General features: G+C 31.4%; 1 protein-coding gene across 1 annotated transcript in view; it reads left to right on the top strand.

Moving 5' to 3' along the window:
* Window positions 1-6,564: 6,564 nt before the first annotated feature.
* LOC143069807 (uncharacterized) overlaps window positions 6,565-18,969 on the top strand; it is a 44,186-nt gene continuing 31,781 nt past the window's right edge. The window contains exons 1-3 of the mRNA XM_076244613.1: window positions 6,565-6,875; window positions 11,173-11,218; window positions 16,109-16,150. Coding sequence (XP_076100728.1) covers window positions 6,578-6,875; window positions 11,173-11,218; window positions 16,109-16,150 — 386 coding nt within the window. The 5' untranslated portion in view covers window positions 6,565-6,577. The remainder of the gene's footprint in view (window positions 6,876-11,172; window positions 11,219-16,108; window positions 16,151-18,969) is intronic.

Here is an 18,969-nt window from a genome sequence, read left to right as displayed (position 1 = left end):
AAGTTTTGGTCTTTTTATGTAATTTTATATCCCAAAGGTCAGCTATATTTGGTGTATGGAAATATATTATGATCTATATGTCAGTCCCGCAGATTTATTTGACCATGACCTCAATTGCACGGTTCATTGCACAGTGTTAAGTTTTTGTGTTTTGGTCTATTTTTCTTAAACTATAATAAGTAATAGGTCAACTATATTTGTTGTATGGAAGCTTTGTTAGCTGTACATGTCTGCCTGGCATGGTTCATCTGACCTTGACCTCATTTTCATGGTTCATTGGTCTTTGTTTAGCTACTTGGTTAATGTTAAGTTTATGTGACAGTTGTAATAAAGCTTTATACTTAGGACTATCAACATAATATCAATGATTAGTAAAGAAGGCGAGACATTTCAGTGTGTGCACTCTTGTCTAAAAATTGGATTGAAAAAATATTGAGAGAAAGTTTCAAAATAGTAGATCAAAAAGGTAAAACATCAAACAACTTTAACATGAATATTCAGTACTACATGTAAATTAAATAGTGATTTTTTGGTCACTCAAAGTCTGGCCTCTGTTAAGTAAGAGAACCATTATATTCTTTTCTTATTATATCAGACATATTGAGTAGAGTTATAACAGATACTTTATATTAAATTTCAGCTTTGAATTAACTTGGTACAAACAGTGGTCTATTCTAAGCCATTACTTTATACATGTACTTGATTGAAAGTGTGGAAGTTGTCAATCAAACCAGAAGATTTATTTTAAAGTGACACTACATTTATCTTTTATAAATAGATAAGGTTGTTTTACTGAATTCTTCAGTCTGTATGCTGCATGTTGTTAAATTTAATCTCAGTTTTCTTTGGTGCTTAGTAAAAATGTTCACATTGATTCACAAGTAATTTAAGGGATAAAATTGATTTTTTTTCTTATGCATGCCTTAAAAAAATACTGAAAATACGTGTTAATAATTTAAATGTGACGCGATGGCTAGAAAAACAAGAATAACATTCACAATGCAGAAATTGATGATAAAGTTATTTTCAATTTAGTTAGATTGGCAAGTTGAATTTCCTGTTTCAATCTGCTGGAGTTTTAAATGTCATTACGGTAATTCTAATAACTCAATGGAGAATTCTAGTTTTAAGTCATATAGGAAATGCCTTTTTTTTACTTTTTAAATTTTATATATGACTGATTTTATTTTTGGTACATTGGATTATATTGATTCTCTAAAGATTTACAGATAAATTTAGCCTATGAGAAATAAACCATTTAATGATGTTGGGGACAGTACTAGTGCCTAAGACGATTTTTTTCTGGATTTATCCTTTATTATTATCTCTTGCTTACTGTATGCTATTTTTAGTTTTTTCGTGGTCGCTATGGGAAAATGTAATCTTACTTTTGCACAAATTTGTATCCTCAACTGTCTTGCATTATATATGTTGCAGAATATTCATTTTCATCCTATCTTGAGCAAAATTATTTATTTTCAGTACTTATCAATTAATTCATTTTCAAAATATCCTGCCACCCCCAGATCATGTTAAAAAAAATGCAGAACATTAAATAAGTGTAAATAAACATGCAATAAATGTAAGGTTTGTTATTGTTTTTGTTTGATATTGTCACAACATTTGATTGTTTTCATTGAAAGCATCATTAAAATCATGATGATATTTCTAAACATGCACGTCATTAGCTGAAGTAAAATTTTATTACATATTGAAGATGTGGAAACAAATTTGAATTTCCTAAAGATCTGAGTTATTGGTATAGAAAAGCAAAGGATGTTTTGTCAAACTATATTAACTGGTAAGATATTGTTTGATTATAGTTATATTTAGGATACTCAGACATCTCAACAGAACAATATTACTTTTCACTTGTGGCATTCTTGGAAGATAATAAGAGTCAAATAACTAACAGTTTACATTGAAATGGAATGAAACGTAGTAGAAGTACCACATAAATTTACGCAGTAGAAGTATATAATATACACTCACCCAGTATATATATTACAAATATTTGGCTAGTAGAAGTACCATATATACTTGACCAGTTGGTATATATCACATACTTGTCCAGTATGAAGTACATCACATATACTTGACTAGTAAAAGTTACTATATATACTAATCAGTGGCGGATCTAGAAATTTTCCTAAATGGGTCCCACTGACTGCCTATTATGGGGCCAACTCTGGTCATGCTTCAGTGATTCCCTATAAAATCAACCAATTTTTTCTACGATAAGGGGGGCCCCCTCCAAATCAGCCTTTGCTTATATACAGAATGTTTATCATATATATACTTGTCTAGTATGTATATCACATACATATTTGTTCAGTATGTATATCACATACATATTTGTTAAGTATGTATATCACATACATATTTGTCCAGTATGTATATCACATACATATTTGTTCAGTATGTATATCACATACATATTTGTCCAGTATGTATATCACATACATATTTGTTCAGTATGTATATCACATACATATTTGTTCAGTATGTATATCACATACATATTTGTTCAGTATGTATATCACATACATATTTGTTCAGTATGTATATCACATACATATTTGTTAAGTATGTATATCACATACATATTTGTCCAGTATGTATATCACATACATATTTGTCCAGTATGTATATCACATACATATTTGTCTAGTATGTATATCACATACATATTTGTTCAGTATGTATATCACATACATATTTGTCCAGTATGTATATCACATACATATTTGTTCAGTATGTATATCACATAAATATTTGTCCACCATGTATATCACATACATATTTGTCCAGTATGTATGTCACATACAATTATTTGTCCAGTATGTATTTATCATATACTTAGACTAAATAACATATGATTTTTGCTGTATGATAATAGCATCAAATTAACGTAAATTCCATATTTTTTTAATTGGTGCTTAGCGGGCTGATATGAAAAGTTTATCCCATGCTTTGTGAACTTTCATATGGGAACCACGTAAAAGGATCATTATATGAATCTGTTATTTTTCTCCATTGTTGAAGCATATGATAAAAAAAATTATAACATGTCATTTTGTATATCACATGCATTATCAGCCCTCGGTCAATATCAGCCCTCGAGCCATGCAGCTCTTGGGCTGATATTGAACCTAGGGCTGATAATACATGCGATATGAAAAATGCCATGTAATTATCTGATAATATCACATAAATATTTGTTCAGTATGTTTATCATATATAAACTTGTCCAGTATGTATGTCGCATACATATTTGTCCAGTATGTATGTCACATACATATTTGTTCAGTATGTATGTCACATACATATTTGTCTAGTATGTATATCACATACATATTTGTCAAGTATGTATATCACATACATGTTTGTCAAGTATGTATATCACATACATATTTGTCCAGTATGTATATCACATACATAATTGTCCAGTATGTATATCACATACATATTTGTCCAGTATGTATATCACATACATATTTGTTCAGTATGTATATCACATACATATTTGTCCAGTATGTATATCACATACATATTTGTCTAGTATGTATATCACATACATATTTGTTCAGTATGTATATCACATACATATTTGTCCAGTATGTATATCACATACATAATTGTCCAGTATGTATGTCACATACATATTTGTCCAGTATGTATATCACATACATAATTGTCCAGTATGTATGTCACATACATATTTGTTCAGTATGTATATCACATACATAATTGTTCAGTATGTATATCACATACATATTTGTTCAGTATGTATATCACATACATAATTGTCCAGTATGTATATCACATACATATTTGTCCAGTATGTATCGATATCACACACATGTTTGTTCAGTATGTATATCACATTTACTTGACTAGTACAAGTACCATATATACTTTCACAAAAGTATTACCGCTTATACTTGCCCAGCAGAAGAATGACATACATAGTTGCCTAGTAGAAGTACCATATTTGATTGCCTGTAAAAGTAATTAGTATCATATATAAGCTTGTCCATTATCTTTTTTTGCTCACCTGAATTTAAAGAGAGTTTTTGCCACCACTCAGGTCCTCCTTGTCATCAGATTTGTTTAGTCGTCTACTCTGGAAATAAATTTTTAAAGTTACCAAAGTTTCCCTTAAAACTTTTATGGGAATTTAGTTTGAAACTGATATTCAAAGATTTGATCCATAAAATGACATGGCCAAGATTGCTAAAATAGAACATAGATGTAAAACTGCAGTTCTGTTGACATATATTTCATAAAAATTAAAGCAGGTATAGCAAAACAGTTGTGATAGAAATGATAAGACTTTTTCTCTTGTGAAATTTAAAGATAACCAGACAGATTATTTAGTAGTAGTTAAGGTTTTTTCCCCTTGGACAGATAAATATGATCAGTATTTAAGAGGGTGACATTGGAACTCTGTTCTTTTTTTTATTTTTGAAATACTTCATTGGAAAATTCAGTTGTGCATGCATTTATTTGTTTAAAAGATTTATGAAAATTAGATTATTTCTTTGGACATGTTGGAGTTACTGCCCTTTGTGATTTTATTATGACTTAGACGAGGGTGGTAAAGGGTTATTTTTGTGCAACGTGATCGCCGTTTTTTATTTCACGTTCAATGTGTTTTTACTTTTTTATTTGACGTTCAGTCGTGCAAGACGGGTGCCTCGTTCAACGTGTTCTGCTTATTTAATTTAACGTGCATCGTGATTTTCAAAGTCTTATTTTGCGTGCTCGGTATTTTCAAATAAAATTCAAACACTTGGCAGGGATCGTCAAGAAATTCTTTTTTAAAAGCTGTTAACCAATTAAATCATAAATGTGTATACTAAATCGGGAATATCAAGTAAAACAAAGAGTTAATATATACAAAGAGACAGTGATTCAGTCACAAAAGGTTCACATAAAAGTATTTATTTTTCGTGCAACGTTCATTACAGAAATTATTTCACGTTCAACGTGAAATTATGTCTTATTTCACGGTTTTTTCGTGCAAGCACCCCCCCTTTACCACCCTCTTAGACAGGAAGAAAAAAAACATAATAAATTGCTCAATTATTTACATAGCATAACTAATTTATTAAACTTCTTTTATTAAAAAAAATGTTCTCTACTGTTCTTCTCATGATTATGTTTTAAGTTAAAATTTCCTTGTGTTTTGTTTTTTAATGATTAAGTAGATAATATTGAGAAGCCTTTGTTTGAAATACGGAAGTTTCTTACTTTTTTTCTACATAGAAAAAAATCAATTATTTGTAATAGTTTAAACAATTTATACTAAAGTTGCATGTTTTGGTAAAATATTTTACAAAACATAGGGAAATTAATCTACAGACAAAAACTAAATGACATTCATGATAATGCGTCAACTCATTTGGAAAAGTATAACTGAGTAAGATAGTAATATACGTACTATGGAGGTGTATTTGATTGACTTATGACTTAAACTTAAGTTGTGAAATGACTTCTGACTGTAATAAGGGTAACTTATTATACAGAAGTGGGATGTTTTACTCAAATTGATCTTCATGTTTTTGTGACGACATATTGTGTATTAAATGATTTCCTGATATAGAAATGTGGTTGAAGCAGATTTTTGTAATTATCAGACGCGCAATTAGACGGTCTAGCAATGTCAGTTATCAGTATCGACACATAATCACTTCCGATTATTATTGCCTATTTTTTTCTGAACTTTGATTGACATATTATGTGATTTAAGTATTCGCTAGTGGAGTGCAGCTATACAGGAGTTACGACAGTGCAACTTTGACTGCAATATCCGTTTGTAGATGACTTTTTGATCATTTCTGCATTGGTGGATTTTGATGTTCAGGATACATTTTGTGATTTGTGTTGTAGCTAATCTGTTATACTTTATTATCCTTACACATCAAATTCATTAATTGGAAATCAAAATGACTGGCATTTTTTGCTATTTGATATTATTAAATTGTGTCTTTACATGTAGTCTGAAATGGAATACTTAAGATACTTTTTAAAAACAGATCTTAAATCTAATGATGCGGGGTGACACAAACAGTATTATAAATTGACCTTAAAATTCTCAAAAACTGCAAGATAGTGTTTCAAAAAATAGAAATGTCTTCTTCTGAAGAATAAATTTCTTTATTATATTGATACATTTGATAAAGCATATTTTCTATATGTGTATTCATCCTAATAAATTATTTTGATTCTTTTTCAGGATGTTTATAGAAGAGGATAAAATATTTTCTACAGAAAACCTCACAGTTATTACTGCAAAGCATATGCTTACTGACATGATAACTAATGGAACCAGCATATTAGTAGTTTAATGTTTCCTGAATGTCAAGAAAAGTAACATTCAAGGTCAAACACCTGTATCTAGTTCAGTCAGAAGATAATGTAACTATTCTACCCAACTTTGTCAGATTACATTCTGATTGAGATTAAATGGAAGAGATTATTACATGTTACAAACCATTTGCTCTCTGTGATTGGATGCCAGAACAATGTCATAAAAATATTTATAAGTTTTGATTGTTTGTGAGGAAGAAGTATGAAAGTTTTTTGTCTTTTGATACTACTGTGTTGTGACCATGCTGCCACCGCAGTTGTCCACACAACACTCAATCAAAACAATGACACAAAGTCTAATGGTCACATGGTTTATGATCCTCATAATCAAACATCGGACAACAGAAGTCATGAGCATGGAAATAAAACAGGCCACAAGGACTCCCACACAGGGCATGGGGCTGGACATGGAATACATCTATTCAGTATAAATTACGACCATGTGGCACAGCCATTGTTGATAACTGTTTTTCTGTTTGCTGCAGGAATATCTAAGTTAGGCAAGTATGAATAGATTGTTAAGAATTCATTTTCTGAAAGAAGAGTAGTTAATTTCCTGGTACATTTTCTCAACTCATGTGGGTAGCTTTGCCATTGTGGAAGCAAATATGGATATCTTTTCCCTCATCGTAAACACAAGTAGGTTAAATTTGCCAATGTCTTAATATGTGTGGGTAACTTTGTAATTGCCATAAAAACACATGTGAATAACTTTGCCACAAGTCTTAATTCAAGTGAGTTAACTCTGTTATTTCTTAATACAGGATATTAATTTTGCTATAGTCTAAACACATGCGGGTAAAATTGCCTAAGTCTCAAAACAGATGAATAACTTTGTCATTGATAGCTTTGACACTGTCTTTACATATTGCCATTGTCCTTACATACATTGATAGCTTTGACACTGTCTTTACATATTGCCATTGTCCTTACATACATTGATAGCTTTGACACTGTCTTTACATATTGCCATTGTCCTTACATACATTGATAGCTTTGACACTGTCTTTACATATTGCCATTGTCCTTACATACATTGATAGCTTTGACACTGTCTTTACATATTGCCATTGTCCTTACATACATTGATAGCTTTGACACTGTCTTTACATATTGCCATTGTCCTTACATACATTGATAGCTTTGACACTGTCTTTACATATTGCCATTGTCCTTACATACATTGATAGCTTTGACACTGTCTTTACATATTGCCATTGTCCTTACATACATTGATAGCTTTGACACTGTCTTTACATATTGCCATTGTCCTTACATACATTGATAGCTTTGACACTGTCTTTACATATTGCCATTGTCCTTACATACATTGATAGCTTTGACACTGTCTTTACATATTGCCATTGTCCTTACATACATTGATAGCTTTGACACTGTCTTTACATATTGCCATTGTCCTTACATACATTGATAGCTTTGACACTGTCTTTACATATTGCCATTGTCCTTACATACATTGATAGCTTTGACACTGTCTTTACATATTGCCATTGTCCTTACATACATTGATAGCTTTGACACTGTCTTTACATATTGCCATTGTCCTTACATACATTGATAGCTTTGACACTGTCTTTACATATTGCCATTGTCCTTACATACATTGATAGCTTTGACACTGTCTTTACATATTGCCATTGTCCTTACATACATTGATAGCTTTGACACTGTCTTTACATATTGCCATTGTCCTTACATACATTGATAGCTTTGACACTGTCTTTACATATTGCCATTGTCCTTACATACATTGATAGCTTTGACACTGTCTTTACATATTGCCATTGTCCTTACATACATTGATAGCTTTGACACTGTCTTTACATATTGCCATTGTCCTTACATACATTGATAGCTTTGACACTGTCTTTACATATTGCCATTGTCCTTACATACATTGATAGCTTTGACACTGTCTTTACATATTGCCATTGTCCTTACATACATTGATAGCTTTGACACTGTCTTTACATATTGCCATTGTCCTTACATACATTGATAGCTTTGACACTGTCTTTACATATTGCCATTGTCCTTACATACATTGATAGCTTTGACACTGTCTTTACATATTGCCATTGTCCTTACATACATTGATAGCTTTGACACTGTCTTTACATATTGCCATTGTCCTTACATACATTGATAGCTTTGACACTGTCTTTACATATTGCCATTGTCCTTACATACATTGATAGCTTTGACACTGTCTTTACATATTGCCATTGTCCTTACATACATTGATAGCTTTGACACTGTCTTTACATATTGCCATTGTCCTTACATACATTGATAGCTTTGACACTGTCTTTACATATTGCCATTGTCCTTACATACATTGATAGCTTTGACACTGTCTTTACATATTGCCATTGTCCTTACATACATTGATAGCTTTGACACTGTCTTTACATATTGCCATTGTCCTTACATACATTGATAGCTTTGACACTGTCTTTACATATTGCCATTGTCCTTACATACATTGATAGCTTTGACACTGTCTTTACATATTGCCATTGTCCTTACATACATTGATAGCTTTGACACTGTCTTTACATATTGCCATTGTCCTTACATACATTGATAGCTTTGACACTGTCTTTACATATTGCCATTGTCCTTACATACATTGATTGCTTTGACACTGTCTTTACATATTGTCATTGTCCTTACATACGTTGATAGCTTTGACATTGTCTTTACATATTGCCATTGTCTTATCACATGTGGATAGTTTCTCTATTGATTTATAACACCTAAAGGTAACTTTGCCATAATCTCAACTCATTTGAATAACTTTAGCAGCATCCAAGAAAATTGGTACCCACAAAAATAAATAGATCCACAGTATTTGCCACTTTGGAACCAATGTTTAATGTTTGAATCCTCACATAAACAACGAAGTGTGTATAAATTTTATAAAGGGATACATATTTAGTATTTTTTTCTGACTACATTATTACATCCTAGCTTGAAATGTCCATATATCTTCTTGAAACAACTATGAAAAAGACAAAAAAAATAGTAAATAACTGCTGTTCGAAATATTAGAAGATTCCATAATTACTAGTCTAGGAATACTATTCTAAAAAAATAAGAGTTGGCAGTTATAGAGGTTACTTATTTTATGTGCCTGTCCTAACACAGGAACAGTGTCTGTGGTTGTCTAATGTCTTAAGGTGATTTTTCTCTTTACAGTATTTTATGTTGATCTTCAATTTGTTAACATTATTCACTATTTTTCTAGCCTCAGAGCTTTTCAGAGCTTGACACATGGTAAAGACACTTGTCTATTGTAAAACATTATAGTTTGCTTCACAATATGTTTTCCTCTTTAGAGTTGCTACATGTATATCAATGACAACATTAGCCAACATTGACAAATACTCTGTATTTTGAAATATGATCTTCAGTGTTTAGTGTTATTTATCACTGTGAAAACCCTTGGCTGTTTGTGTTTGTCAAACAAAAGTATAGTTCTTATTCCATTAAATGTATTGCTCTTCAGCAGAAATATCAAGTGTACTCCATAGACAAAAGGAAAATTGATATGTTGTTGAGATGTGCTTGGTAATAGGATGTAATCAGAAAGCTTTTCTTATCGTACTGCTACAATTCCATAGCATTAATTTTATTTCAAGCCTCCTACAGCAATTTCAGAACAATTTATTCACATTACGATAAAAGTGAAATAATCAGGCTTACAGAAAAATGTATTTATACAGTATAGATTAGACAGATGGAGATTTATTTATATTAATGACCAAAGTATAAGTATTTTAGCACCACCAGGAAAGGAAAAAATTAACAGTTATTATATACAATACATAAATATTCATGAAAAAGTTCTGTAAATTATACAGATATTACTTTACTAAGCTGTACTTGAGGGAATTCACAAGACAAATTTTATTGTTTGACAGCAATTTTCCTTTAGCAGTTCATATTATGACAAATGCATATAAATTTTTCTGAAGAATAACACCGGATTTTTTTTAATGATTATGTTTTTTTTTCATTTCCTAAATACACTTAACCCTTAAAACAGAGTTATTTTGGGGGTATTTAAGATTCACCAATATAAATAAAACTAGTATTAATCTTTTTAAGTGTTAAACATGTTAAAAGGGAGATAATTGACTTAATTCCTTCTTTATTGCAAACATGTGGTAATATAGTCTATCACAAGCACAACTCCTCCTAAACATCTGGGTAAATATTGACGAAACTGTACATAATTTTTTTTTTCTATTGATAATATACTATTCCTTTTTGACTCATTTTAATGTCCATCATTGTTTATATAACAGCTCCTCTATTGAAGTGTTTTAAACTTTGCCCAATATAAGATTGTTATATGCAGATGTTCCTGTCCATTGAGGCTTGCTTAGTGAACAGTAAATTATTGTTTGCTCAAATATAGATGATAGAATGCCAGCTGAGGTCCACCTTCAGGTGCAGGATTTTCTTGCTGCATTGAAGACCTATTTGTGGCCTTTGGCTATTATTTGCTCTTTGGTCGGGTTATTGTCTCTTTGACATATTCCCCATTTCCATTCTCAACTTCATAGCTCATAGCTGTGACCTTATGTTGCTTACATCTATGGGAATTGGTCTCTGGTGGACAATTGTTCCATTGGCAATCATATCACATTTCCTTGCTTTTATATAGTTCCAGAGTCAGATTGATTACAAGATGGAATGTACTTTTAAAAATATCTGTTTTAACAGAAATGAGAAGTTATGTTTTGAGATGTACTTTTATTATTTCAGGTTTTCACCATGCTGATTTCCTGTCATCAAGGGTACCAGAATCATGGTAGGTTTTCATAACTTTCCTGGAAAATCTACACCTGTTAAAAGTTCACTAAATCAAATCAAATAGTTTTTGTATTTTTTAAGATTGATTGATTGGTGTTTAATGCCACTTTCTGTACTATTGGCTATGTTGTGGCAGTCAGTTTTTATTGATGATGGAAGGTTGAGTTCCCACAGAGAACCACCAACTTTTGTTATAAAAAATCAATACTGGACCAGTACTGAAAGTGGTGTTAACAGCAACAATTATAAAGGAATGATTGAAAATAAGATGTTGACATCTGTATTATGGAGAGTTATTATTTTTCTGTTTTAAGATTATAAAAAAAAGATTATAAAAATGAGTTTTTAGTGGTAATAAAAATGACAGTACACGATTACATGGTATTGATTAACATGAAACTTTATTGGACAATTGTAGCATTATTGCTGTTACTTTTTAATCTATAAGTCAGGATAACATATAAAATCAACATAAATAAAGCATTCAACTGCTGTGTTATTCTTTAATTTTAACAATTTTATGTTGTTTCAGAGAAAGTTTATCTTGCTTGTTAGAAATGTTTATGTCTTAATTAGAAAAAAATGGTAATATAAAAGATGTATCTTCACTGATTAAAAAAACTTCAGTAATTTGATTTGCCATTAATAGTGAATTCTATTAACATGTATTTTCTAAGCTCATTGCTTTCTTTTGGCTAACCTTGTTAAACTGAGGGTTATTGTAAGGTTTTATACATTCAAATGTTGCAGAAACAAATCTTCTCTGAACCAAACATTTTCATCCTTGACCTATGAAAGCCCATAAATTAACTTAAGGTTAATGCTGGCACTTTTTCATCCTTGACCTAGGAAGGCCCATGACTTAAAGGTTAATGTTGGAACATTTTCATCCTTGACCTATGAAAGCCCATGACTTAAACAAAGATTAATGCTGGAAAATTTTCATCCTTGACCTATGAGAGCCCATAACTTAAACAAAGGTTAATGCAGAAACATTTCATCCTTGACCTATGAGAGCCCATAATTTAAACAAAGGTTAATGCTGGCACTTTTTCCTCCTTGACCTAGGAAGGCCCATGACTTAAAGTTTAATGTTGGAACATTTTCATCATTGACCTATGAGAGCCCATGACTTAAACAAAGATTAATGCTGGAACATTTTCATCCTTGACCTATGAGAGCCCATAACTTAAACAAAGGTTAATGCAGGAACATTTTCATCCTTCACCTGTGAGAGCCCATAACTTAAACAAAAGTTAATGCAGGAACATTTTCATCCTTCACCTGTGAGAGCCCATAACTTAAACAAAAGTTAATGCAGGAACATTTTCATCCTTCACCTATGAGAGCTCATAACTTACACAAAGGTTAATGCTGGGACATTTTCATCCTTGACCTATGACAGCCTATGTTTTACACAATGTATTAGATGCATACAAGGTGACCTTAGAAGTAAGAAGTTGTGTGGTCTAGGTATCAGATACATCAAAGGTGACATTATTCTCTATTTATAAGAAAATATCTAATAAGACTTAAAAATAAATGCAACTTTGATGCAGTTTCAATGTTAATTTACAAGAATCTTCACTTAGAGAATATTCAGTTTTAGATTAATAACATAACAGCAACTTATTATGAGATCAAAGGTTTACCTGTATTATTTTACATATAAATTAGTATTTGATACTTTAGTTTTTATTTTGATAAATAATGAATAAGTCATTATATGTAATCAGTAGCTAAAATGAGAATTAAAAGCGTCAAAGGTTATTCTGGTTTTAGTGTATATTACAAATATTAAAAAAAACTCAATTCTTCCATAAATTGAATTACAGTTTATGTTATGCAGTCCAAATGAGAAATTTATAACCAATATCCTGCAAATAAACTTACTGAACTTCTCATAATATCACTAAAATGAGGAAAAGTAAAAAACAGGTTTCTTAAAACAGAGTTAATGGGGTTCAGAAATCATTATATTAAAAGAATGTATAGAACCAGTCAGATATGAAGTAAATGTAAAATTTATATTCAGTCTAGACTAAGATGAACTGTTTCTGTATGGAAATGAAATTGAAACATTAATAACTGTCCTATGGAAAACAGTTTTTGTCAACAAAATTATTAACACTGATTTGATGTTTGAACAAACCAAATTCTGTTAACATTGGTACCAGTGGTATAATAAGTATGTTTCTTTATAGGACTCTCTGGACTAAATAAATCCCTATAAATATATATAATTGTTATAAAGGGAGATTTATTAGTCTAAAAACATTAATGTCCTGATGAAAGATAGCTGGATTGAAAGTGTTGAGAACAAAAAGAGAAAATATCCAATATAAAATACTCATTTATAAATCAAGAAATAAATTTGTGTTCAACTTTTAGGGGTGTCATTTCAACAAATTTTTTTTCTGCTTGGATTGTAGGTACACTTTATTATACATTGTTCTCCTATCCCAAAGTGCATCTGACACACTCAAGGTCATAGGCAGAAACTGAAGTGTTACAAAAACGAAATGTATCTTCCTGGGGGCCAATATGTCTTTTGTGTATTAAATCTATGAATGACCAAACATAGGAATTTCACATAGTAACTTCAAAACTGTCCCCTAGGTTTTCCATGTAACCCAAGGTTTCATGTTTAAGGTCATTGAAGTCACGTCAGAGCTAAATCCAGATTTTTTTGAGGATTCATTAAATCTGAAAAAGGAGGATATTGTTTCTTTTTAAAGCTGTTGTTTAATATTGATTCCTCATAAATACAACCTTTTGTGATCAGTTGAATAGAAATATCCATCATAATCCATAAGAACAACATATTTGTTGGCTTCTTTGAAATTGATGGAAATCCTATGAATCTCTCTACAAGGTTGCAACAGTAAAATCATTTCTTCCAAGTTTTTCATTAGAGTAGATTTCACTAAAAGTACAGTATTTGATTTCAATGCTCTTGGATGTGGTTATACCTGTTCAATATTATAACCTAAACCAACAAGGGCAAAAGCAGGTCAAGTCACCTCTTGACCCTGTGAATCTTTCATCAAAGAGATTATAAAAAAGAAGATGTGGTATGATTGCCAATGAGACAACTCTACACAACAGACCATTTGACTCAGAAATTAACAGCTATAGGTCATTGTACAGTTTTCAACAATGAGCAACACCCATACAGCATAATCAAAATAAGACTTGAAAATAAATGCAACTTTCAATGTTATATTACAAGAATCTCCTTAAAAACTAAAGTATTCTTCTGGCTTCAATGAAAGGTAATGATTTTATTCTTCAGGTTGATAATGTTGAGTTATAGTGTATAAGCACTTTTTAAGATCTACCATGCAGCTTTTTCCTGCTTAGGAATAGTTTTGTAGTAATTTGTACACAGTAACTTTGAGTCAAACTTTTACGTACTTCTCGGAAGTAAATATTTTTATAGTTTGTAGAAAATAATTTATACATTTTCTGGTTGCCGCTTATAATGAAATCTTATAAAATTATGTGATTATATCTTTTTGAAACGTCTTGAAAAATTGGTTTATTTATACAATTATAAAAAGTATGTTCCCTATTGGAATTTTGAAAACAAGGATATATCTTTTACATAAGATTTATCGAATCTTTCAGAAATATATTGATTGTGAAGATAACTAAATTGTTGTATTCAAACCTTTGCATCTTTTATCTGATTACATTAATTACATCAACAAAAGTACTTTATCCAAGCCCAATTAAACCTAGTTTTTGAAATCATCTTCATCAGTTAAGCTCCAGTGCACATGTGTTACCTCAATCACTTGCATGCAGGGACTCTGGTCCAGATTAATTGTTGGTCACGTTGCTATATATACGTCAGTGTCAAACAGCTGTATTAATGTAAGTGTCACATAGCCACTTCTCTCAGATTAGTTCATTAAAGGAAGAAAGAGAATTAGATTCAATCTTTAAGGCACTGAGGCAAAAGTATATTGTATTAGAAAAAGGATATCCTATTGATTAAGGTGTCAACTATGTGATTGCTTTGAAATGGGTTTCTAAATTTGTTTAAATTGTGATCATATGACCAATTTGGTTACTATGTCAAATGGAGAGTATTCTGTTTAAGAATGCATTGTGATGTCACAATTTGGATTTAAAAAGTATGCATAGTACGAATTCATATGACATAGGAAAACATATGCACTGACCATATATTGACCATATTTTACCCCTCACTTAAACTCTTGGTGTAAAAATTGTCTTTTGTTGATGTTTTGTTTTAAAAGTTCCTAAATATGTATCTTTTACTATTTACTGTGCACTAGGTTTATGCGTTTTACTTGGTGCCATACTTGCGAGGCGCCCAGATGTTACAGCTGTTTTATGTCCCCAATTTAAGATTGATATGGTCAAATTGTATTTTGCAATGACAAAATGTTTTGAAATGTCTAATGATACTGGATAAAAACACCCTAGATGTGGTACACCATCATTTGACCACCACTCTATCCAATGCATAGCAGGTTAAATGTCTGAAGCTTAACATTCATATTTGTAATATTATAGGATTTGTGTTTTAAAAATTTTGTTGTATTTTACCGCCATGATGATTTTACCAATTTTTGCAAGTGATTTGATCTAAATTGACTTATTTTTAAGTATGGTATTAGTGTCACATTGAGAATGTGTCTTTTTAAACCATTTGACAGATTTGAAAAGTCTCAAACTTGGTATGATTGTTTACCATATAAATGAGTATATTTACCCACACTATACCATCATTTTGATTTGACTATGGTTCCACAATGACACATTGTGATACATAATTTATTTAAATAATTTTACAGCGTTGGAGAGGGCAATTTGGTTTTATTTGTAACTTATCTTTTGTTGTTATTTTTTTCAGTTTATTGATAATTCTTGGAATTATTGTTGGTGCAATTTTAAGGTAAGTATTATTATGTTTGCGAAATGCATTTTTTCATATGTTTAAAATTTTGCTAAAAATTTAGCCAATTTCTGGATTTTTATTTTATTACTTTTGATACAAAATCTACAAAAGTTCTTGTATGACTACACCATAATAGAGTTTTTACAGCAAAAATGATAAGCAATACAAAAAGATCTACAAACCTGCTTTTCTGCTTCAATTCATCCATAATACAAATTAATTTCCTTAAATGGTTATATTTTCCTCTATTTTAGTGCTTTTTGTCGAGCCTGCAACTTTTGTTGCAGAAAGCTCGACATAGGGATAGTGATCCGGCGGCGGCGGCTACGGCGGCGGCGTTAGCTCACTTCTTAAAAGCTTTATATTTTAGAAGGTGATAGACTTGGATGCTTCATACTTTGTATATAGATGCTTCATGTTACAAAGTTTCCGTCAGTCACATGTCCAATGTCCTTGACCTCATTTTCATGGTTCAGTGACCACTTGAAAAAAAAGTTCAAATTTTTTGTAATGTTGAATTCTCTCTTATAAGTAATAGGATAACTATATTTGATATGTGCGTACCTTGCAAGGTCCTCGTGTCTGTCAGACAGTTTTCACTTGACCTTGACCTCATTTCATGGATCAGTGAACAAGGTTAAGTTTTGGTGGTCAAGTCCATATCTCAGATACTATAAGCAATAGGGCTAGTATATTCGGTGTATGGAAGGACTGTAAGGTATACATCTCCAACTGGCAGGTGTCATCTGACCTTGACCTCATTTTCATGGTTCAGTGGTTATAGTTAAATTTTTGTGTTTTGGTCTGTTTTTATACGCCCGTCAAAATTTTGACGGGACGTATTATGGTATACAAATGTCCGGTGTCCGTCCGTCCGTCCGTCTGTCTGTCTGTCCGTCTGTCTGTCCGGCGTAAACATGTCGCACTGTAACTTGAGAACGACTTATCCAAATTTCATGAAACTTAATATAGTTGTTTCTTATGATGGTCAAATGACCTGTATACTTTTTGGTGAAAATAAGATTTAAACTTTTTGAGTTACGGCACTTTATAACTAAAACAGGGGTGTGTTTTTTTTCACATGTCACACTGTATCTCAAAAACGATTCTTGATTATGACTTAAAACTTTAAACACTTCTTAGTTATATTAATCTCAATATCTGCATACTTTTTGGTGATGATTCAAAATTTCATTTTTGAGTTATTGAGTATTTTGTAAAAAAGGGGGAGGGTTTTTTTAAATGTCGCGCCATATCTCAAAAACTATTTATGATTATTGCTTAAAACTTTACACATGTCTTTGTTATATTAATCTCAATATCTGTATACTTTTTGGTGATGATTCAAAATTTCATTTTTGAGTTATTAGTATTTTGTAAAAAAAGGGGGGGGGGGTTTACATGTTGTGTCGTATCTCAAAAACGATTTATGATAACTGCTTAAAACTTTACACACTTCTTTGTTCTATTAATCTAAAGATCTGTATACTTTTTGGTGATTATTCAAAATTTTATTTTTGAGTTATTGAGTATTTTGTAAAACAGGGGAGGGTTTTTTACATGTGACACATGTCGCGCCGTATCTCAAAAAATAAGTTATGATTATTGCTTAAAACTTTACACACTTCTTTGATATATTAATCTAAAGATCTGTATACTTTTTGGTTTTGATTCAAAATTTTATTTTGGTAATATTTAGTTTTTGTCGAGCCTGCAACTTTTGTTGCAGAAAGCTTGACATAGGGATAGTGATCCGGCGGCGGCGGCGGTGTTAGCTAACTTCTTAAAAGCTTTATATTTCAGAAGGTGGAAGACCTGGATGCTTCATACTTTGTATATAGATGCTTCATGTTACGAAGTTTCCGTCAGTCACATGTCCAATGTCCTTGACCTCATTTTCATGGTTCAGTGACCACTTGAAAAAAAGTTAAAATTTTTTGTAATGTTGAATTCTTTCTTATTATAAGTAATAGGATAACTATATTTGGTATGTGCGTACCTTGCAAGGTCCTCATGTCTGTCAGACAGTTTTCACTTGACCTCGACCTCATTTCATGGATCAGTGATCAAGGTTAAGTTTTGGTGGTCAAGTCCATATCTCAGATACTATAAGCAATAGGGCTAGTATATTCAGTGTATGGAAGGACTGTAAGGTGTACATGTCCAACTGGCAGGTGTCATCTGACCTTGACCTCATTTTCATGGTTCAGTGGTTATAGTTAAATTTTTGTGTTTTGGTCTGTTTTTCTCATACTATATGCAATAGGTCTACTATATTTGTTGTATGGAATGATGGTAAGGTGTACATGTCTAGCGGGCAGATGTCATGTGACCTTGACCTCATTTTCATGGTTCAGTGGTCAAAGTTAAGTTTTTGAGTTTTGGTCTTTTTATCTAATACTGTATGCCATAGGTCAACTATATTTGGTGTATGGAAATATTTTATGATCTTTATGTCAGTCTCGCAGGTTTTATTTGACGGTGACCTCATTTTCACGGTTCATTGCACGGTGTTAAGTTTTTGTGTTTTGGTCTATTTTTCTTAAACTATAAGTAATGGGTCAACTATATATGTTGTATAGAAGCATTGTTAGCTGTATATGTCTGCCTGGCATTGTTCATCTGACCTTGACCTCATTTTCAAGGTTCATTGGTCTTTGTTTAGTTATCTTGGTTAATGTTAAGTTTATGAGACAGTTGTAATAAAACTAAGCCTTATACTTAGGACTATCAACATAATATCAATGATTAGTATAGAAGGCGAGACATTTCAGCGTGTGCACTCTTGTTTAAAAAAAAAACAGGGTGGGGGTTTC

The sequence above is a fragment of the Mytilus galloprovincialis genome, chromosome 3 (assembly GCF_965363235.1).
Source record: "Mytilus galloprovincialis chromosome 3, xbMytGall1.hap1.1, whole genome shotgun sequence".
In the NCBI taxonomy this organism is placed as follows: domain Eukaryota; kingdom Metazoa; phylum Mollusca; class Bivalvia; order Mytilida; family Mytilidae; genus Mytilus; species Mytilus galloprovincialis.
This window is presented reverse-complemented; position numbering and strand designations above follow the sequence as displayed.